The following is a 23,462-nucleotide window of genomic DNA, read 5'->3' on the forward strand; positions in this document are numbered from 1 at the left end:
TTAGTTAATAGTTTATACAATGTTGCTGGTGAGACCTTCAGGCTGGAGTCATTTTTAGTTAATAGTTGATACAATGTTGCTGGTGAGACCTTCAGGCTGGAGTCATTTTTAGTTAATAGTTGATACAATGTTGCTGGTGAGACCTTCAGGCTGGAGTCATTTTTAGTTAATAGTTGATACAATGTTGCTGGTGAGACCTTCAGGCTGGAGTCATTTTTAGTTAATAGTTGATACAATGTTGCTGGTGAGACCTTCAGGCTGGAGTCATTTTTAGTTAATAGTTGATACAATGTTGCTGGTGAGACCTTCAGGCTGGAGTCATTTTTAGTTAATAGTTGATACAATGTTGCTGGTGAGACCTTCAGGCTGGAGTCATTTTTAGTTAATAGTTGATACAATGTTGCTGGTGAGACCTTCAGGCTGGAGTCATTTTTAGTTAATAGTTGATACAATGTTGCTGGTGAGACCTTCAGGCTGGAGTCATTTTTAGTTAATAGTTGATACAATGTTGTTGGTGAGACCTTCAGGTTGGAGTCATTTTTAGTTAATAGTTGATACAATGTTGCTGGTGAGACCTTCAGGCTGGAGTCATTTTTAGTTAATAGTTGATACAATGTTGCTGGTGAGTCCTTCAGGCTGGAGCCATTTTTAGTTAATAGTTGATACAATGTTGCTGGTGAGACCTTCAGGCTGGAGTCATTTTTAGTTAATAGTTGATACAATGTTGTTGGTGAGACCTTCAGGTTGGAGTCATTTTTAGTTAATAGTTGATACAATGTTGCTGGTGAGTCCTTCAGGTTGGAGCCATTTTTAGTTAATAGTTGATACAATGTTGCTGGTGAGACCTTCAGGCTGGAGTCATTTTTAGTTAATAGTTGATACAATGTTGCTAGTTCGTTGGTGAGACCTTCAGGTTGGAGTCATTTTTAGTTAATAGTTGATACAATGTTGCTGGTGAGACCTTCAGGCTGGAGTCATTTTTAGTTAATAGTTGATACAATGTTGCTGGTTCGTTGCAGAAAGGCCATGTGTGTTTTATTTTTATCAGGATATTTTCTACCTGCAGGATGCAATATTTTAATCTGTTGGCTTTATGGAGGCTGTTTTTACATAGTTGCCAATGGCAACAGAAGTTACTTTTTAGGTTTGTCATTTACATTCTGGATAGAGTTTTGATTAACTACATGACAATGTTTTTGAGATACTTTTGTGTATATATAAAATACAAAATACACTATATACAAAAGTATGTGGACACCCCTTTAATTTAGTGGATTCGGCTGATACAGCCAAACCCGTTGCTGACAGGTGTATAAAATCGAGCACACAGCCAGGCAATCTCCATAGACAAACATTGGCAGTAGAATGGGCCGTACTGAAGAGCTCAGTGACTTTCAACGTGGCACCGTCACAGGATGTCACCTTTCCAACAAGTCAGTTCGTCAAATTTCTGCCCTGTTACATCTGCCCCGGGCCAGCTGTAAGTGCTGTTATTGTGAAGTGGAAACATCTAGAAGCAGCTCAGCCACACAAGTGTGGCCGCTGAGCGCTGAAGCCCGTAGCACGTAAAGAATCATCTGTCCTCGGTTGCAACACACTACTCTAGTGTGCGGGGAACATTAACTGTCTGTTTGGGGTCTAAACTGTGTCTATGCAGGCGTTCTATGACATGGTAACCTCTCTGTTAACAATCTGCTGTGTGGTTGTGGTGTGTTGTAGGACGATAAAGACCTGGTGCCAGAGTTTGTGAATTCAGAAGGCTTGACGTGTTTCATCAAGGTTGGAGCGGAGGCAGACCACAACTATCAGAACTACATTCTCCGAGGTGAGTACGATCTCAACAATCATTTTAATTTAACCTTTTATTTAACTAGGCAAGTCAGTTAAGAACAGATTCTTATTTACAATGACGGCCTAGGAACAGTGGGTTAACAGCCTTGTTCAGGGGCAGAACGACAGATTTTTTACCTTGTCAGCTCAGGGATTCGATCCAGCAACCTTTTGGTTACTAGTCCAATGCTCTAACCACTAGTCTACCTGCCACCCCTCCACTCTAACCACTAGGCTACCCGCCGCCCCTCCACTCTAACCACTAGTCTACCCGCCGCCCCTCCACTCTAACCACTAGACTACCTGCCGCCCCTCCACTCTAACCACTAGTCTACCTGCCGCCCCTCCACTCTAACCACTAGACTACCCGCCGCCCCTCCACTCTAACCACTAGACTACCTGCAGCCCCTCCACTCTAACCACTAGACTACCTGCCGCCCCTCCACTCTAACCACTTGTCTACCTGCCGCCCCTCCACTCTAACCACTAGTCTACCTGCCGTCCCTCCACTCTAACCACTAGGCTACCTGCCGCCCCTCCACTCTAACCACTAGTCTACCTGCCGTCCCTCCACTCTAACCACTAGGCTACCTGCCGCCCCTCCACTCTAACCACTAGACTACCTGCCGCCCCTCCACTCTAACCACTAGTCTACCTGCCGCCCCTCCACTCTAACCACTAGTCTACCTGCCGCCCCTCCACTCTAACCACTAGTCTACCTGCCGCCCCTCCACTCTAACCACTAGTCTACCTGCCGCCCCTCCACTCTAACCACTAGGCTACCTGCCGCCCCTCCACTCTAACCACTAGTCTACCTGCCGCCCCTCCACTCTAACCACTAGTCTACCTGCCGTCCCTCCACTCTAACCACTAGTCTACCTGCCGCCCCTCCACTCTAACCACTAGACTACCTGCCTCCCCTCCACTCTAACCACTAGTCTACCTGCCGCCCCTCCACTCTAACCACAAGTCTACCTGCCGCCCCTCCACTCTAACCACTAGTCTACCTGCCGTCCCTCCACTCTAACCACTAGTCTACCTGCCGCCCCTCCACTCTAACCACTAGTCTACCTGCCGTCCCTCCACTCTAACCACTAGTCTACCTGCCGTCCCTCCACTCTAACCACTAGTCTACCTGCCACCCCTCCACTCTAACCACTAGTCTACCTGCCGCCCCTCCACTCTAACCACTAGACTACCTGCCGCCCCTCCACTCTAACCACTAGGCTACCTGCCGCCCCTCCACTCTAACCACTAGTCTACCTGCCGCCCCTCCACCACTCCACTCTAACCACTAGTCTACCTTATATATCACTTTAATAGTTTTCTCATACGTGCATATTTCTGAACAAGTTTGCAATGAATAAATACCTTGATACTTTTACAATTATTAGTGTTACCGATCAGAACAAAGATACTGAGGATACTGAACGTCAGGGCTTTAGTATCGTGATACTGAGGATACTGAACGTCAGGGCTTTAGTATCGTGATACTGAGGATACTGAACGTCAGGGCTTTAGTATCGTGATACTGAGGATACTGAACGTCAGGGCTTTAGTATCGTGATACTGAACGTCAGGGCTTTAGTATCGTGATACTGAGGATACTGAACGTCAGGGCTTTAGTATCGTGATACTGAGGACGCTGAACGTCAGGGCTTTAGTATCGTGATACTGAGGATACTGAACGTCAGGGCTTTAGTATCGTGATACTGAACGTCAGGGCTTTAGTATCGTGATACTGAGGATACTGAACGTCAGGGCTTTAGTATCGTGATACTGAACGTCAGGGCTTTAGTATCGTGATACTGAGGACCCTGAACGTCAGGGCTTTAGTATCGTGATACTGAGGACCCTGAACGTCGGGGCTTTAGTATCGTGATACTGAACGTCAGGGCTTTAGTATCATCATACTGAGGACGCTTAACGTTAGGGCTTTAGTATCATGATACTGAGGACACTGAACGTTAGGGCTTTAGTATCGTGATACTGAGGACCCTGAACGTCGGGGCTTTAGTATCGTGATACTGAACGTCAGGGCTTTAGTATCATCATACTGAGGACGCTGAACGTTAGGGCTTTAGTATCATGATACTGAGGACACTGAACGTTAGGGCTTTAGTATCGTGATACTGAGGATACTGAACGTCAGGGCTTTAGTATCGTGATACTGAGGACGCTGAACGTCAGGGCTTTAGTATCGTGATACTGAGGATACTGAACGTCAGGGCTTTAGTATCGTGATACTGAGGATACTGAACGTCAGGGCTTTAGTATCGTGATACTGAACGTCAGGGCTTTAGTATCGTGATACTGAGGATACTGAACGTCAGGGCTTTAGTATCGTGATACTGAGGACGCTGAACGTCAGGGCTTTAGTATCGTGATACTGAGGATACTGAACGTCAGGGCTTTAGTATCGTGATACTGAACGTCAGGGCTTTAGTATCGTGATACTGAGGATACTGAACGTCAGGGCTTTAGTATCGTGATACTGAACGTCAGGGCTTTAGTATCGTGATACTGAGGACCCTGAACGTCAGGGCTTTAGTATCGTGATACTGAGGACCCTGAACGTCGGGGCTTTAGTATCGTGATACTGAACGTCAGGGCTTTAGTATCATCATACTGAGGACGCTGAACGTTAGGGCTTTAGTATCATGATACTGAGGACACTGAACGTTAGGGCTTTAGTATCGTGATACTGAGGACCCTGAACGTCGGGGCTTTAGTATCGTGATACTGAACGTCAGGGCTTTAGTATCATCATACTGAGGACGCTGAACGTTAGGGCTTTAGTATCATGATACTGAGGACACTGAACGTTAGGGCTTTAGTATCGTGATACTGAGGATACTGAACGTCAGGGCTTTAGTATCGTGATACTGAACGTCAGGGCTTTAGTATCGTGATACTGAACGTCAGGGCTTTAGTATCGTGATACTGAGGACCCTGAACGTCAGGGCTTTAGTATCGTGATACTGAACGTCAGGGCTTTAGTATCGTCATACTGAGGATACTGAACGTCAGGGCTTTAGTATCGTGATACTGAGGATACTGAACGTCAGGGCTTTAGTATCTTGATACTGAGGACCCTGAACGTTAGGGCTTTAGTATCGTGATACTTCTACAATTATTACTGTTACCGATCAGAACAAAGATACTGAGGATACTGAACGTCAGGGCTTTAGTATTGTGATACTGAGGGAGCTGAACGTCAGGGCTTTAGTATCGTGATACTGAGGATACTGAATGTCAGGGCTTTAGTATCGTGATACTGAACGTCAGGGCTTTAGTATCGTGATACTGAGGACCCTGAACGTCAGGGCTTTAGTATCGTGATACTGAACGTCAGGGCTTTAGTATCGTCATACTGAACGTCAGGGCTTTAGTATCGTGATACTGAGGATACTGAACGTCAGGGCTTTAGTATCGTGATACTGAGGATACTGAACGTCAGGGCTTTAGTATCGTGATACTGAGGATACTGAACGTCAGGGCTTTAGTATCGTGATACTGAGGACCCTGAACGTTAGGGCTTTAGTATCGTGATACTTCTACAATTATTACTGTTACCGATCAGAACAAAGATACTGAGGACCCTGAACGTTAGGGCTTTAGTATCGTGATACTTCTACAATTATTACTGTTACCGATCAGAACAAAGATACTGAGGATACTGAACGTCAGGGCTTTAGTATCGTGATACTGAGGGAGCTGAACGTCAGGGCTTTAGTATCGTGATACTGAGGACCCTGAACGTCGGGGCTTTAGTATCGTGATACTGAACGTCAGGGCTTTAGTATCATCATACTGAGGAAGCTGAACGTTAGGGCTTTAGTATCATGATACTGAGGACGCTGAACGTCAGGTCTTTAGTATCGTGATACTGAACGTTAGGGCTTTAGTATTGTGATACTGAACGTTACGGCTTTAGTATCGTGATACTGAATGTCAGTGCTTTAGTATCGTGATACTGAGGACGCTGAACGTCAGGGCTTTAGTATCGTGATACTGAGGACGCTGAACGTCAGGGCTTTAGTATCGTGATACTGAGGACGCTGAACGTCAGGGCTTTAGTATCGTGATACTGAACGTCAGGGCTTTAGTGTCTGTGTTGCAGCTCGTAATTTGATCTTTGTGTTGCAGCCCTCAGTCAGATCATGCTGTTTGTAGATGGGATGAACGGTGTGATCGACCACAATGACACTGTTCAGTGGCTCTACACTCTCAGTGGCAGTCTGGTGGGTATTGCATACAGTAGAGACCTGACCGCAGTACACACACACACACACACACACACACACACACACACACACACACACACACACACACACACACACACACACAGAGTCTACTGTCTGTAATGTCAGAGAGAGTCTACTGTCCGTGATGTCAGAGAGAGTCTACTGTCCGTGATGTCAGAGAGAGAGAGTCTACTGTCCGTAATGTCAGAGAGAGAGTCTACTGTCCGTAATGTCAGAGAGAGAGAGTCTACTGTCCGTAATGTCAGAGAGAGAGAGAGTCTACTGTCCGTAATGTCAGAGAGAGAGTCTACTGTCCGTAATGTCAGAGAGAGAGTCTACTGTCCGTAATGTCAGAGAGAGTCTACTGTCCGTAATGTCAGAGAGAGAGAGTCTACTGTCCGTAATGTCAGAGAGAGAGAGTCTACTGTCCGTAATGTCAGAGAGAGAGAGTCTACTGTCCGTAATGTCAGAGAGAGAGAGTCTACTGTCCGTAATGTCAGAGAGAGAGAGTCTACTGTCCGTAATGTCAGAGAGAGAGAGTCTACTGTCCGTAATGTCAGAGAGAGAGAGTCTACTGTCCGTAATGTCAGAGAGAGAGAGTCTACTGTCCGTAATGTCAGAGAGAGAGTCTACTGTCCGTAATGTCAGAGAGAGAGTCTACTGTTCGTAATGTCAGAGAGAGTCTACTGTCCGTAATGTCAGAGAGAGAGTCTACTGTCCGTAATGTCAGAGAGAGAGAGTCTACTGTCCGTAATGTCAGAGAGAGAGAGTCTACTGTCCGTAATGTCAGAGAGAGAGTCTACTGTTCGTAATGTCAGAGAGAGTCTACTGTCCGTAATGTCAGAGAGAGTCTACTGTCCGTAATGTCAGAGAGAGAGTCTACTGTCCGTAATGTCAGAGAGAGAGTCTACTGTCCGTAATGTCAGAGAGAGAGAGTCTACTGTCCGTAATGTCAGAGAGAGAGAGAGTCTACTGTCCGTAATGTCAGAGAGAGAGAGTCTACTGTCCGTAATGTCAGAGAGAGAGAGTCTACTGTCCGTAATGTCAGAGAGAGAGAGTCTACTGTCCGTAATGTCAGAGAGAGAGAGTCTACTGTCCGTAATGTCAGAGAGAGAGAGTCTACTGTCCGTAATGTCAGAGAGAGAGAGTCTACTGTCCGTAATGTCAGAGAGAGAGAGTCTACTGTCCGTAATGTCAGAGAGAGAGAGTCTACTGTCCGTAATGTCAGAGAGAGAGTCTACTGTCCGTAATGTCAGAGAGAGTCTACTGTCCGTAATGTCAGAGAGAGTCTACTGTCCGTAATGTCAGAGAGAGAGTCTACTGTCCGTAATGTCAGAGAGAGAGTCTACTGTCCGTAATGTCAGAGAGAGAGTCTACTGTCCGTAATGTCAGAGAGAGAGAGTCTACTGTCCGTAATGTCAGAGAGAGAGAGAGTCTACTGTCCGTAATGTCAGAGAGAGAGAGAGTCTACTGTCCGTAATGTCAGAGAGAGAGAGTCTACTGTCCGTAATGTCAGAGAGAGAGAGTCTACTGTCCGTAATGTCAGAGAGAGAGAGTCTACTGTCCGTAATGTCAGAGAGAGAGTCTACTGTCTAATGTCAGAGAGTCTACTGTCCGTAATGTCAGAGAGAGAGAGTCTACTGTCCGTAATGTCAGAGAGAGAGTCTACTGTCCGTAATGTCAGAGAGAGAGAGTCTACTGTCAGTAATGTCAGAGAGAGAGAGTCTACTGTCCGTAATGTCAGAGAGAGTCTACTGTCCGTAATGTCAGAGAGAGAGTCTACTGTCCGTAATGTCAGAGAGAGAGTCTACTGTCCGTAATGTCAGAGAGAGTCTACTGTCCGTAATGTCAGAGAGAGAGTCTACTGTCCGTAATGTCAGAGAGAGTCTACTGTCCGTAATGTCAGAGAGAGAGTCTACTGTCCGTAATGTCAGAGAGAGAGTCTACTGTCCGTAATGTCAGAGAGAGAGTCTACTGTCCGTAATGTCAGAGAGAGAGAGTCTACTGTCCGTAATGTCAGAGATAGTCAGTACCGGGTAGCCTACTCTGCTGACAAACAGATCAATAAATAACGACCTTGTCCATTATTGGCGAGGAGACAAATAGAACGGGTGTCGCCCCCCCCTCCAAAACATGCCCCCCCCCCCCCCCCCAAAACATGCCCCCCCCCTCCAAAACATGCCCCCCCCCCAACACCTGCCCCCCCAACACCTGCCCCCCCCTCCAAAACATGCCCCTCGCCCTCCAACGCCTGCCCCCCCCCTCCAAAACATGCCCCCCGCCAACGCCTGCCCCCCCTCCAAAACATGCCCCACCCCCCTGATGTCTGTAAGAGACTTAAACACTAGTGTCTCTCGCTCAATACATATTTGTAAATCAATCACCTTGCAGCTGCTACAGCTCTGATTTCAGATCCCCTTTTTAAACAGGGAAGTGAGAACAGCCAATGAGATGTGACAGATAGGACAGGGTGTGAAACTAGAATATGGTGAGAAACTCTTGTTACGTAAGACTGTGTTAGAATGAAGACGGTTACTGTAGTGATGGAGACAAGGTTCAATCCACTATACTGTAGTGATGAAGAGGTTCAAGACACTATACTGTAGTGATGAAGAGGTTCAAGACACTATACCGTAGTGATGAAGAGGTTCAAGACACTATACTGTAGTGATGGAGACAAGGTTCAAGACACTATACTGTAGAGAAGAGGTTCAATACTCTATACTGTAGTGATGGAGACGAGGTTCAAGACACTATACTGTAGTGATGGAGACGAGGTTCAAGACACTATACCGTAGTGATGAAGAGGTTCAAGACACTATACTGTAGTGATGGAGACGAGGTTCAAGACACTATACTGTAGTGATGGAGACGAGGTTCAAGACACTATACCGTAGTGATGAAGAGGTTCAAGACACTATACTGTAGTGATGGAGACAAGGTTCAAGACACTATACCGTAGTGATGTAGAGGTTCAAGACACTATACTGTAGTGATGTAGAGGTTCAAGACACTATACTGTAGTGAAGAGGTTCAAGACACTATACTGTAGTGATGTAGAGGTTCAAGACACTATACTGTAGTGAAGAGGTTCAAGACACTATACTGTAGTGATGTAGAGGTTCAAGACACTATACTGTAGTGAAGAGGTTCAAGACACTATACTGTAGTGATGGAGAGGTTCAAGACACTATACCGTAGTGATGTAGAGGTTCAAGACACTATACTGTAGTGATGGAGACGAGGTTCAAGACACTATACTGTAGTGATGTAGAGGTTCAAGACACTATACTGTAGTGATGGAGACGAGGTTCAAGACACTATACTGTAGTGATGTAGAGGTTCAAGACACTATACTGTAGTGATGTAGAGGTTCAAGACACTATACTGTAGTGATGTAGAGGTTCAAGACACTATACTGTAGTGATGTAGAGGTTCAAGACACTATACTGTAGTGAAGAGGTTCAAGACACTATACTGTAGTGATGAAGAGGTTCAAGACACTATACTGTAGTGAAGAGGTTCAAGACACTATACTGTAGTGATGTAGAGGTTCAAGACACTATACTGTAGTGAAGAGGTTCAAGACACTATACTGTAGTGAAGAGGTTCAAGACACTATACTGTAGTGATGGAGAGGTTCAAGACACTATACTGTAGTGATGTAGAGGTTCAAGACACTATACTGTAGTGAAGAGGTTCAAGACACTATACTGTAGTGATGTAGAGGTTCAAGACACTATACCGTAGTGAAGTAGAGGTTCAAGACACTATACTGTAGTGATGTAGAGGTTCAAGACACTATACTGTAGTGATGTAGAGGTTCAAGACACTATACCGTAGTGAAGTAGAGGTTCAAGACACTATACTGTAGTGATGTAGAGGTTCAAGACACTATACTGTAGTGATGTAGAGGTTCAAGACACTATACTGTATTGATGTAGAGGTTCAAGACACTATACTGTAGTGTAGAGGTTCAAGACACTATACTGTAGTGATGTAGAGGTTCAAGACACTATACTGTAGTGATGTAGAGGTTCAAGACACTACTGTAGTGATGTAGAGGTTCAAGACACTATACTGTAGTGATGGAGAGGTTCAAGACACTATACTGTAGTGATGTAGAGGTTCAAGACACTATACTGTAGTGATGTAGAGGTTCAAGACACTATACTGTAGTGATGTAGAGGTTCAAGACACTATACTGTAGTGTAGAGGTTCAAGACACTATACTGTAGTGATGAAGAGGTTCAAGACACTATACTGTAGTGATGTAGAGGTTCAAGACACTATACTGTAGTGATGTAGAGGTTCAAGACACTATACTGTAGTGATGTAGAGGTTCAAGACACTATACTGTAGTGATGTAGAGGTTCAAGACACTATACTGTAGTGATGGAGAGGTTCAAGACACTATACTGTAGTGATGTAGAGGTTCAAGACACTATACTGTAGTGATGTAGAGGTTCAAGACACTATACTGTATTGATGTAGAGGTTCAAGACACTATACTGTATTGATGTAGAGGTTCAAGACACTATACTGTAGTGATGTAGAGGTTCAAGACACTATACTGTAGTGATGTAGAGGTTCAAGACACTATACTGTAGTGATGTAGAGGTTCAAGACACTATACTGTAGTGATGGAGAGGTTCAAGACACTATACTGTAGTGATGAAGAGGTTCAAGACACTATACTGTAGTGATGTAGAGGTTCAAGACACTATACTGTAGTGATGTAGAGGTTCAAGACACTATACTGTAGTGATGTAGAGGTTCAAGACACTATACTGTAGTGAAGAGGTTCAAGACACTATACTGTAGTGAAGAGGTTCAAGACACTATACTGTAGTGATGTAGAGGTTCAAGACACTATACTGTAGTGAAGAGGTTCAAGACACTATACTGTAGTGATGTAGAGGTTTAAGACACTATACTGTAGTGAAGAGGTTCAAGACACTATACTGTAGTGAAGAGGTTCAAGACACTATACTGTAGTGATGGAGAGGTTCAAGACACTATACTGTAGTGATGAAGAGGTTCAAGACACTATACTGTAGTGATGTAGAGGTTTAAGACACTATACTGTAGTGAAGAGGTTCAAGACACTATACTGTAGTGAAGAGGTTCAAGACACTATACTGTAGTGATGGAGAGGTTCAAGACACTATACTGTAGTGATGGAGAGGTTCAAGACACTATACTGTAGTGATGAAGAGGTTCAAGACACTATACTGTAGTGATGAAGAGGTTCAAGACACTATACTGTAGTGATGAAGAGGTTCAAGACACTATACTGTAGTGAAGAGGTTCAAGACACTATACCGTAGTGATGAAGAGGTTCATGACACTATACTGTAGTGATGTAGAGGTTCAAGACACTATACTGTAGTGATGTAGAGGTTCAAGACACTATACTGTAGTGATGTAGAGGTTCAAGACACTATACTGTAGTGATGTAGAGGTTCAAGACACTATACTGTAGTGATGAAGAGGTTCAAGACACTATACTGTAGTGAAGAGGTTCAAGACACTATACTGTAGTGATGGAGAGGTTCAAGACACTATACTGTAGTGAAGAGGTTCAAGACACTATACCGTAGTGATGGAGAGGTTCAAGACACTATACTGTATTGATGTAGAGGTTCAAGACACTATACTGTAGTGATGAAGAGGTTCAAGACACTATACTGTAGTGATGTAGAGGTTCAAGACACTATACTGTAGTGATGGAGAGGTTCAAGACACTATACTGTAGTGATGGAGAGGTTCAAGACACTATACTGTAGTGATGTAGAGGTTCAAGACACTATACTGTAGTGAAGAGGTTCAAGACACTATACTGTAGTGATGTAGAGGTTCAAGACACTATACTGTAGAGAAGAGGTTCAAGACACTATACTGTAGTGATGTAGAGGTTCAAGACACTATACTGTAGTGATGTAGAGGTTCAAGACACTATACTGTAGTGATGAAGAGGTTCAAGACACTATACTGTAGTGATGTAGAGGTTCAAGACACTATATTGTAGTGATGTAGAGGTTCAAGACACTATACTGTAGTGAAGAGGTTCAAGACACTATACTGTAGTGATGGAGACGAGGTTCAAGACACTATACCGTAGTGATGAAGAGGTTCAAGACACTATACTGTAGAGAAGAGGTTCAAGACACTATACTGTAGTGAAGAGGTTCAAGACACTATACTGTAGTGATGTAGAGGTTCAAGACACTATACTGTAGAGAAGAGGTTCAAGACACTATACTGTAGTGAAGAGGTTCAAGACACTATACTGTATTGATGTAGAGGTTCAAGACACTATACTGTAGTGATGGAGACGAGGTTCAAGACACTATACTGTAGTGATGAAGAGGTTCAAGACACTATACTGTAGTGATGGAGAGGTTCAAGACACTATACTGTAGTGATGTAGAGGTTCAAGACACTATACTGTAGTGATGGAGACGAGGTTCAAGACACTATACTGTAGTGATGAAGAGGTTCAAGACACTATACTGTAGTGATGAAGAGGTTCAAGACACTATACTGTAGTGATGTAGAGGTTCAAGACACTATACTGTAGTGATGTAGAGGTTCAAGACACTATACTGTAGTGATGTAGAGGTTCAAGACACTATACTGTAGTGATGTAGAGGTTCAAGACACTATACTGTAGTGAAGAGGTTCAATCCACTATACTGTAGTGAAGAGGTTCAAGACACTATACTGTAGTGATGAAGAGGTTCAAGACACTATACTGTAGTGATGTAGAGGTTCATGACACTATACTGTAGTGAAGAGGTTCAATCCACTATACTGTAGTGAAGAGGTTCAAGACACTATACTGTAGTGATGAAGAGGTTCAAGACACTATACTGTAGTGATGTAGAGGTTCAAGACACTATACTGTAGTGAAGAGGTTCAAGACACTATACTGTAGTGATGAAGAGGTTCAAGACACTATACTGTAGTGATGTAGAGGTTCAAGACACTATACTGTAGTGATGTAGAGGTTCAAGACACTATACTGTAGTGAAGAGGTTCAAGACTCTATACTGTAGTGAAGAGGTTCAAGACACTATACTGTAGTGATGAAGAGGTTCAAGACACTATACTGTAGTGATGTAGAGGTTCAAGACACTATACTGTAGTGATGTAGAGGTTCAAGACACTATACTGTAGTGAAGAGGTTCAAGACACTATACTGTAGTGATGTAGAGGTTCAAGACACTATACTGTAGTGATGGAGACAAGGTTCAAGACACTATACTGTAGTGAAGAGGTTCAAGACACTATACTGTAGTGATGAAGAGGTTCAAGACACTATACTGTAGTGATGGAGAGGTTGAAGACACTATACTGTAGTGATGAAGAGGTTCAAGACACTATACTGTAGTGATGTAGAGGTTCAAGACACTATACTGTAGTGATGTAGAGGTTCAAGACACTATACTGTAGTGAAGAGGTTCAAGACACTATACTGTAGTGATGGAGACGAGGTTCAAGACACTATACCGTAGTGATGAAGAGGTTCAAGACACTATACCGTAGTGAAGTAGAGGTTCAAGACACTATACTGTAGTGAAGAGGTTCAAGACACTATACTGTAGTGATGGAGACGAGGTTCAAGACACTATACCGTAGTGATGAAGAGGTTCAAGACACTATACTGTAGTGATGAAGAGGTTTAAGACACTATACTGTAGTGAAGTAGAGGTTCAAGACACTATACTGTAGTGATGTAGAGGTTCAAGACACTATACTGTAGTGATGAAGAGGTTCAAGACACTATACTGTAGTGTAGAGGTTCAAGACACTATACTGTAGTGATGGAGACGAGGTTCAAGACACTATACCGTAGTGATGAAGAGGTTCAAGACACTATACTGTAGTGATGAAGAGGTTTAAGACACTATACTGTAGTGATGTAGAGGTTCAAGACACTATACTGTAGTGATGAAGAGGTTCAAGACACTATATTGTAGTGAAGAGGTTCAAGACACTATACTGTAGTGATGTAGAGGTTCAAGACACTATACTGTAGTGAAGAGGTTCAAGACACTATACTGTAGTGAAGAGGTTCAAGACACTATACTGTAGTGATGTAGAGGTTCAAGACACTATACTGTAGTGAAGAGGTTCAAGACACTATACTGTAGTGAAGAGGTTCAAGACACTATACTGTAGTGAAGAGGTTCAAGACACTATACTGTAGAGAAGAGGTTGAAGACACTATACTGTAGTGATGGAGACGAGGTTCAAGACACTATACTGTAGTGATGGAGACGAGGTTCAAGACACTATACTGTAGTGAAGAGGTTCAAGACACTATACTGTAGTGATGTAGAGGTTCAAGACACTATACTGTAGTGATGGTGACAAGGTTCAAGACACTATACTGTAGTGTAGAGGTTCATGACACTATACTGTAGTGAAGAGGTTCAAGACACTATACTGTAGTGATGAAGAGGTTCAAGACACTATACTGTAGTGATGTAGAGGTTCAAGACACTATACTGTAGTGATGTAGAGGTTCAAGACACTATACTGTAGTGAAGAGGTTCAAGACACTATACTGTAGTGAAGAGGTTCAAGACACTATACTGTAGTGAAGAGGTTTAAGACACTATACTGTAGTGAAGAGGTTCAAGACACTATACTGTAGTGAAGAGGTTCAAGACACTATACTGTAGTGAAGAGGTTCAAGACACTATACTGTAGTGATGTAGAGGTTCATGACACTATACTGTAGTGAAGAGGTTCAAGACACTATACTGTAGTGAAGAGGTTCATGACACTATACTGTAGTGATGGAGACGAGGTTCAAGACACTATACTGTAGTGAAGAGGTTCAAGACACTATACTGTAGTGAAGAGGTTCAAGACACTATACTGTAGTGATGTAGAGGTTCAAGACACTATACTGTAGTGATGTAGAGGTTCAAGACACTATACTGTAGTGATGTAGAGGTTCAAGACACTATACTGTAGTGATGGAGAGGTTCAAGACACTATACTGTAGTGAAGAGGTTCAAGACACTATACTGTAGTGAAGAGGTTCAAGACACTATACTGTAGTGATGTAGAGGTTCAAGACACTATACTGTAGTGAAGAGGTTCAAGACACTATACTGTAGTGAAGAGGTTCAAGACACTATACTGTAGTGAAGAGGTTCAAGACACTATACTGTAGTGATGTAGAGGTTCAAGACACTATACTGTAGTGATGTAGAGGTTTAAGACACTATACTGTAGTGAAGAGGTTCAAGACACTATACTGTAGTGAAGAGGTTGAAGACACTATACTGTAGTGATGAAGAGGTTCAAGACACTATACTGTAGTGATGTAGAGGTTCAAGACACTATACTGTAGTGATGTAGAGGTTCAAGACACTATACTGTAGTGAAGAGGTTCAAGACACTATACTGTAGTGAAGAGGTTCAAGACACTATACTGTAGTGAAGAGGTTCAAGACACTATACTGTAGTGAAGAGGTTCAAGACACTATACTGTAGTGAAGAGGTTCATGACACTATACTGTAGTGAAGAGGTTCAAGACACTATACTGTAGTGATGTAGAGGTTCAAGACACTATACTGTAGTGAAGAGGTTCAAGACACTATACTGTAGTGAAGAGGTTCAAGACACTATACTGTAGTGAAGAGGTTCAAGACACTATACTGTAGTGAAGAGGTTCAAGACACTATACTGTAGTGATGGAGACGAGGTTCAAGACACTATACTGTAGTGAAGAGGTTCAAGACACTATACTGTAGTGAAGAGGTTCAAGACACTATACTGTAGTGAAGAGGTTCAAGACACTATACTGTAGTGAAGAGGTTCAAGACACTATACTGTAGTGAAGAGGTTCAAGACACTATATTGTAGTGATGTAGAGGTTCAAGACACTATACTGTAGTGATGTAGAGGTTCAAGACACTATACTGTAGTGATGTAGAGGTTCAAGACACTATACTGTAGTGATGTAGAGGTTCAAGACACTATACTGTAGTGAAGAGGTTCAAGACACTATACTGTAGTGATGTAGAGGTTCAAGACACTATACTGTAGTGATGAAGAGGTTCAAGACACTATACTGAAGTGAAGAGGTTCAAGACACTATACTGTAGTGAAGAGGTTCAAGACACTATACTGTAGTGTAGAGGTTCAAGACACTATACTGTAGTGAAGAGGTTCAAGACACTATACTGTAGTGATGGTGACAAGGTTCAAGACACTATACTGTAGTGAAGAGGTTCAAGACACTATACTGTAGTGAAGAGGTTCAAGACACTATACTGTAGTGAAGAGGTTCAAGACACTATACTGTAGTGTAGAGGTTCAAGACACTATACTGTAGTGATGTAGAGGTTCAAGACACTATACTGTAGTGATGTAGAGGTTCAAGACACTATACTGTAGTGATGGAGACGAGGTTCAAGACACTATACTGTAGTGAAGAGGTTCAAGACACTATACTGTAGTGAAGAGGTTGAAGACACTATACTGTAGTGAAGAGGTTCAAGACACTATACTGTAGTGATGTAGAGGTTCAAGACACTATACTGTAGTGAAGAGGTTCAAGACACTATACTGTAGTGAAGAGGTTCAAGACACTATACTGTAGTGAAGAGGTTCAAGACACTATACTGTAGTGATGTAGAGGTTCAAGACACTATACTGTAGTGAAGAGGTTCAAGACACTATACTGTAGTGAAGAGGTTCAAGACACTATACTGTAGTGAAGAGGTTCAAGACACTATACTGTAGTGTAGAGGTTCAAGACACTATACTGTAGTGAAGAGGTTCAAGACACTATACTGTAGTGAAGAGGTTCAAGACACTATACTGTAGTGAAGAGGTTCAAGACACTATACTGTAGTGAAGAGGTTCAAGACACTATACTGTAGTGATGTAGAGGTTCAAGACACTATACTGTAGTGATGTAGAGGTTCAAGACACTATACTGTAGTGATGTAGAGGTTCAAGACACTATACTGTAGTGATGTAGAGGTTCAAGACACTATACTGTAGTGAAGAGGTTCAAGACACTATACTGTAGTGATGTAGAGGTTCAAGACACTATACTGTAGTGATGAAGAGGTTCAAGACACTATACTGAAGTGAAGAGGTTCAAGACACTATACTGTAGTGAAGAGGTTCAAGACACTATACTGTAGTGTAGAGGTTCAAGACACTATACTGTAGTGAAGAGGTTCAAGACACTATACTGTAGTGATGGTGACAAGGTTCAAGACACTATACTGTAGTGAAGAGGTTCAAGACACTATACTGTAGTGAAGAGGTTCAAGACACTATACTGTAGTGAAGAGGTTCAAGACACTATACTGTAGTGTAGAGGTTCAAGACACTATACTGTAGTGAAGAGGTTCAAGACACTATACTGTAGTGATGGTGACAAGGTTCAAGACACTATACTGTAGTGAAGAGGTTCAAGACACTATACTGTAGTGAAGAGGTTCAAGACACTATACTGTAGTGAAGAGGTTCAAGACACTATACTGTAGTGAAGAGGTTCAAGACACTATACTGTAGTGAAGAGGTTCAAGACACTATACTGTAGTGAAGAGGTTCAAGACACTATACTGTAGTGAAGAGGTTGAAGACACTATACCGTAGTGATGTAGAGGTTCAAGACACTATACTGTAGTGATGTAGAGGTTCAAGACACTATACCGTAGTGATGTAGAGGTTGAAGACACTATACTGTAGTGATGTAGAGGTTCAAGACACTATACTGTAGTGATGTAGAGGTTGAAGACACTATACTGTAGTGATGTAGAGGTTGAAGACACTATACCGTAGTGATGTAGAGGTTCAAGACACTATACTGTAGTGAAGAGGTTCAAGACACTATACTGTAGTGATGGAGAGGTTCAAGACACTATACTGTAGTGAAGAGGTTCAAGACACTATACTGTAGTGATGGTGACAAGGTTCAAGACACTATACTGTAGTGAAGAGGTTCAAGACACTATACTGTAGTGAAGAGGTTCAAGACACTATACTGTAGTGAAGAGGTTCAAGACACTATACTGTAGTGAAGAGGTTCAAGACACTATACTGTAGTGAAGAGGTTCAAGACACTATACTGTAGTGAAGAGGTTCAAGACACTATACTGTAGTGAAGAGGTTCAAGACACTATACTGTAGTGAAGAGGTTCAAGACACTATACTGTAGTGAAGAGGTTCAAGACACTATACTGTAGTGAAGAGGTTCAAGACACTATACTGTAGTGAAGAGGTTCAAGACACTATACTGTAGTGAAGAGGTTCAAGACACTATACTGTAGTGAAGAGGTTCAAGACACTATACTGTAGTGAAGAGGTTGAAGACACTATACCGTAGTGATGTAGAGGTTCAAGACACTATACCGTAGTGATGTAGAGGTTCAAGACACTATACCGTAGTGATGTAGAGGTTCAAGACACTATACTGTAGTGAAGAGGTTCAAGACACTATACTGTAGTGATGGAGAGGTTCAAGACACTATACTGTAGTGAAGAGGTTCAAGACACTATACTGTAGTGATGTAGAGGTTCAAGACACTATACTGTAGTGATGAAGAGGTTCAAGACACTATACTGTAGTGATGAAGAGGTTGAAGACACTATACTGTAGTGATGTAGAGGTTGAAGACACTATACTGTAGTGATGTAGAGGTTCAAGACACTATACTGTAGTGATGGAGAGGTTCAAGACACTATACTGTAGTGAAGAGGTTCAAGACACTATACTGTAGTGAAGAGGTTCAAGACACTATACTGTAGTGAAGAGGTTCAAGACACTATACTGTAGTGATGTAGAGGTTCAAGACACTATACTGTAGTGATGTAGAGGTTCAAGACACTATACTGTAGTGATGTAGAGGTTCAAGACACTATACTGTAGTGATGGAGAGGTTCAAGACACTATACTGTAGTGAAGAGGTTGAAAACACTATACTGTAGTGAAGAGGTTCAAGACACTATACTGTAGTGAAGAGGTTCAAGACACTATACTGTAGTGATGGTGACAAGGTTCAAGACACTATACTGTAGTGATGAAGAGGTTCAAGACACTATACTGTAGTGATGTAGAGGTTCAAGACACTATACTGTAGTGATGTAGAGGTTCAAGACACTATACTGTAGTGATGTAGAGGTTGAAGACACTATACTGTAGTGATGTAGAGGTTCAAGACACTATACTGTAGTGATGTAGAGGTTCAAGACACTATACTGTAGTGATGGAGAGGTTCAAGACACTATACTGTAGTGAAGAGGTTCAAGACACTATACTGTAGTGAAGAGGTTTAAGACACTATACTGTAGTGAAGAGGTTGAAGACACTATACTGTAGTGAAGAGGTTCAAGACACTATACTGTAGTGAAGAGGTTGAAGACACTATACTGTAGTGAAGAGGTTCAAGACACTATACTGTAGTGAAGAGGTTCAAGACACTATACTGTAGTGAAGAGGTTCAAGACACTATACTGTAGTGAAGAGGTTCAAGACACTATACTGTAGTGATGTAGAGGTTTAAGACACTATACTGTAGTGATGTAGAGGTTCAAGACACTATACTGTAGTGAAGAGGTTCAAGACACTATACTGTAGTGAAGAGGTTCAAGACACTATACTGTAGTGAAGAGGTTCAAGACACTATACTGTAGTGATGTAGAGGTTTAAGACACTATACTGTAGTGATGTAGAGGTTCAAGACACTATACTGTAGTGAAGAGGTTCAAGACACTATACTGTAGTGATGTAGAGGTTCAAGACACTATACTGTAGTGATGTAGAGGTTCAAGACACTATACTGTAGTGATGGAGAGGTTCAAGACACTATACTGTAGTGATGGAGAGGTTCAAGACACTATACTGTAGTGATGGAGAGGTTCAAGACACTATACTGTAGTGAAGAGGTTCAAGACACTATACTGTAGTGAAGAGGTTCAAGACACTATACTGTAGTGAAGAGGTTCAAGACACTATACTGTAGTGAAGAGGTTCAAGACACTATACTGTAGTGATGTAGAGGTTGAAGACACTATACTGTAGTGATGTAGAGGTTCAAGACACTATACTGTAGTGAAGAGGTTCAAGACACTATACTGTAGTGAAGAGGTTCAAGACACTATACTGTAGTGAAGAGGTTTAAGACACTATACTGTAGTGAAGAGGTTGAAGACACTATACTGTAGTGAAGAGGTTGAAGACACTATACTGTAGTGATGAAGAGGTTCAAGACACTATACTGTAGTGATGTAGAGGTTCAAGACACTATACTGTAGTGAAGAGGTTGAAGACACTATACTGTAGTGTACTACATCCCCCCCCCCCCTCCCCCACCCATTTTCACTTATTGTAATTAAATGTAGATACTTCGAAGACTCTGCAATCTTATTTTACTGAGTTTGCTGGGTTCAATGGGGAATGTTGTGTATTTGAGGTGTAATATCGCCACCTTGTGGAGAAAATGTCTAACTGACTCTCTGTGCTCTCTCACTCCCTCCCTCCCTCCTTCCCTTTCTCTCTCTCCTTCCTCCCTCAACATCCCTCTCTCTCTCTCGCTTTCTCTCCCTCTTTCTCTCCCTCCTCTCCCTCTTTCTCTCCCTCCTCTCTCTCTCCTCTCTCTCTCTCTTCCTCCCTCTACACCCCTTCTCTCTCTCTCTCCTCTCTCCCCCCCTCCTCAGTCTCGTCTGGTGGTGAAGACCGCTCTGAAGCTCCTGATAGTGTTTGTAGAGTACACAGAGTTGAACAGTCCTCTACTTATCCAGGCTGTCAACACTGTGGATGGCAAGAGAGGTACACACACACACACACGCACACACACAGTCACACACACACACACACTTGAGCAGACACACACACACACACACACACACACAGTGCTGTTCTACTTATCCAGGCTGTCAACACTGTGGATGGCAAGAGAGGTACACAGACAGTCTCTCACACACACACACACACACACACACACACACACACCACACATACACACATACACACACAAACACACACCACACACCACACACCACACACCACACACCACAAACAGATGAATCAACTGATGAATCAACTGATGAATCAACTGAGATCAGATGGTCTCTAAAAGACTCAACTGCAACGTGTTGTACCTGCTGTGAACAGTGAACAGATGAATCAACTGAGATCAGATGGTCTCTAAAAGACTCAACTGCAACGTGTTGTACCTGCTGTGAACAGATGAATCAACTGAGATCAGATGGTCTCTAAAATACTCAACTGCACCGTGTTGTACCTGCTGTGAACAGTGAACAGATGAATCAACTGAGATCAGATGGTCTCTAAAAGACTCACTGCAACGTGTTGTACCTGCTGTGAACAGATGAATCAACTGAGATCAGATGGTCTCTAAAATACTCAACTGGACTTTTGTTAAACGGTTAAACATTTTACAACACCTACACATTCACAGTTTTATTTATTTCAAAAAATATTTTCTACATTTGTAGAATAATAGTGGAGACATCAAAACTATGAAATAACACACATGGAATCATGTAGTAACCAAACAAGGGTTAAACAAATCAAAATATATTTGAGATTCTTCAAAGTAGCCACCTTTTGCCTTGATGACAGCTGTGCACACTCTTGGCATTCTGTCAACCAGCATCACCTGGAATGCCTTTCCAACAGTCTTGAATGAGTTCCCACATATGCTGAGCACTTGTTGGCTGCTTTTCCTTCATTCTGCAGTTCAATTCATCCCAAACCATCTCAATTGGGTTGAGGTCAGGTGATTGTGGAGGCCAGGACATCTGATGCAGCACTCCATCACTCTCCTTCTTGGTCAAATAGCCCTTACACAGCCTGGATGTGTGTTGGGTCATTGTCCTGTTGAAAAACAAATGATAGTCCCACTAAACCCAAACCAGATGGAATGGTGTATCCCCTGCAGAATTCTGTGGTAGCCATGCTGGTTAAGTGTGCCTTGAATTCTAATTTAATCACAGACAGTGTCACCAGCAAAGCACCCCCACACCTCTTCCTCCATGCTTCACGGTGGGAACCATCACACCTCTTCCTCCATGCTTCACGGTGGGAACCATCACACCTCTTCCTCCATGCTTCACGGTGGATATCATATGTTCACCCACAGCGCGTCTAACAAAGACACGGCGGTTGGAACCAAATATCACAAATTTGTACTGATCAGACCAAAGGACAGAGTTCCACCGGTCCAGCGGTGGGCGTATCTATCTGGGAGTCGGGTGTGTGTCAGATTCATCTAAGTGTGTGTGTGTGTGTGTGTGTACGTGTACATGACTACTCTAGCTGTCTGTATCTACAGGTGTGAAGCCGTGGTCATACCTGACAGAGATCCTGGAGGAGAAGAACGGATCAGACACCGAGCTGTTCATCTTAACCATGAACCTCATCAACAAGGTTAGACTGAGCTGTTCATCTTAACCATGAACCTCATCAACAAGGTTAGACTGAGCTGTTCACCTTAACCGTGAACCTCATCAACAAGGTTTGACTGAGCTGTTCATCTTAACCATGAACCTCATCAACAAGGTTAGACTGAGCTGTTCACCTTAACCGTGAACCTCATCAACAAGGTTAGACTGAGCTGTTCACCTTAACCGTGAACCTCATCAACAAGGTTAGTTAGACTGAGCTGTTCACCTTAACCATGAACCTCATCAACAAGGTTAGACTGAGCTGTTCACATTAACTGTGAACCTCATCAACAAGGTTAGACTGAGCTGTTCACCTTAACTGTGAACCTCATCAACAAGGTTAGACTGAGCTGTTCACCTTAACCATGAACCTCATCAACAAGGTTAGACTGAGCTGTTCACCTTAACTGTGAACCTCATCAACAAGGTTAGACTGAGCTGTTCACCTTAACCATGAACCTCATCAACAAGGTTAGACTGGGCTGTTCACCTTAACCGTGAACCTCATCAACAAGGTTAGACTGAGCTGTTCACCTTAACCATGAACCTCATCAACAAGGTTTGACTGAGCTGTTCATCTTAACCATAAACCTCATCAACAAGGTTAGACTGAGCTGTTCACCTTAACCGTGAACCTCATCAACAAGGTTAGACTGAGCTGTTCACCTTAACCATGAACCTCATCAACAAGGTTAGACTGAGCTGTTCACCTTAACTGTGAACCTCATCAACAAGGTTAGACTGAGCTGTTCACATTAACTGTGAACCTCATCAACAAGGTTAGACTGAGCTGTTCACCTTAACTGTGAACCTCATCAACAAGGTTAGACTGAGCTGTTCACCTTAACCATGAACCTCATCAACAAGGTTAGACTGAGCTGTTCACCTTAACCGTGAACCTCATCAACAAGGTTAGACTGAGCTGTTCACCT

At 42.8% G+C, this 23,462-nt stretch overlaps 1 protein-coding gene across 7 annotated transcripts in view; it reads left to right on the forward strand.

Moving 5' to 3' along the window:
- Positions 1-23,462, forward strand: part of LOC139385248 (FH1/FH2 domain-containing protein 1-like) — a 172,313-nt gene that overhangs the window by 85,219 nt on the left and 63,632 nt on the right. For all 7 annotated transcript variants that reach the window (XM_071130399.1, XM_071130401.1, XM_071130402.1 and 4 more), the window contains exons 5-8: positions 1,720-1,825; positions 5,980-6,074; positions 20,779-20,890; positions 22,419-22,513. In XM_071130399.1, the coding sequence (XP_070986500.1) occupies positions 1,720-1,825; positions 5,980-6,074; positions 20,779-20,890; positions 22,419-22,513 (408 nt within the window). The remainder of the gene's footprint in view (positions 1-1,719; positions 1,826-5,979; positions 6,075-20,778; positions 20,891-22,418; positions 22,514-23,462) is intronic.

This window comes from Oncorhynchus clarkii, chromosome 26, assembly GCF_045791955.1.
Source record: "Oncorhynchus clarkii lewisi isolate Uvic-CL-2024 chromosome 26, UVic_Ocla_1.0, whole genome shotgun sequence".
Taxonomy (NCBI): Eukaryota; Metazoa; Chordata; class Actinopteri; order Salmoniformes; family Salmonidae; genus Oncorhynchus; species Oncorhynchus clarkii.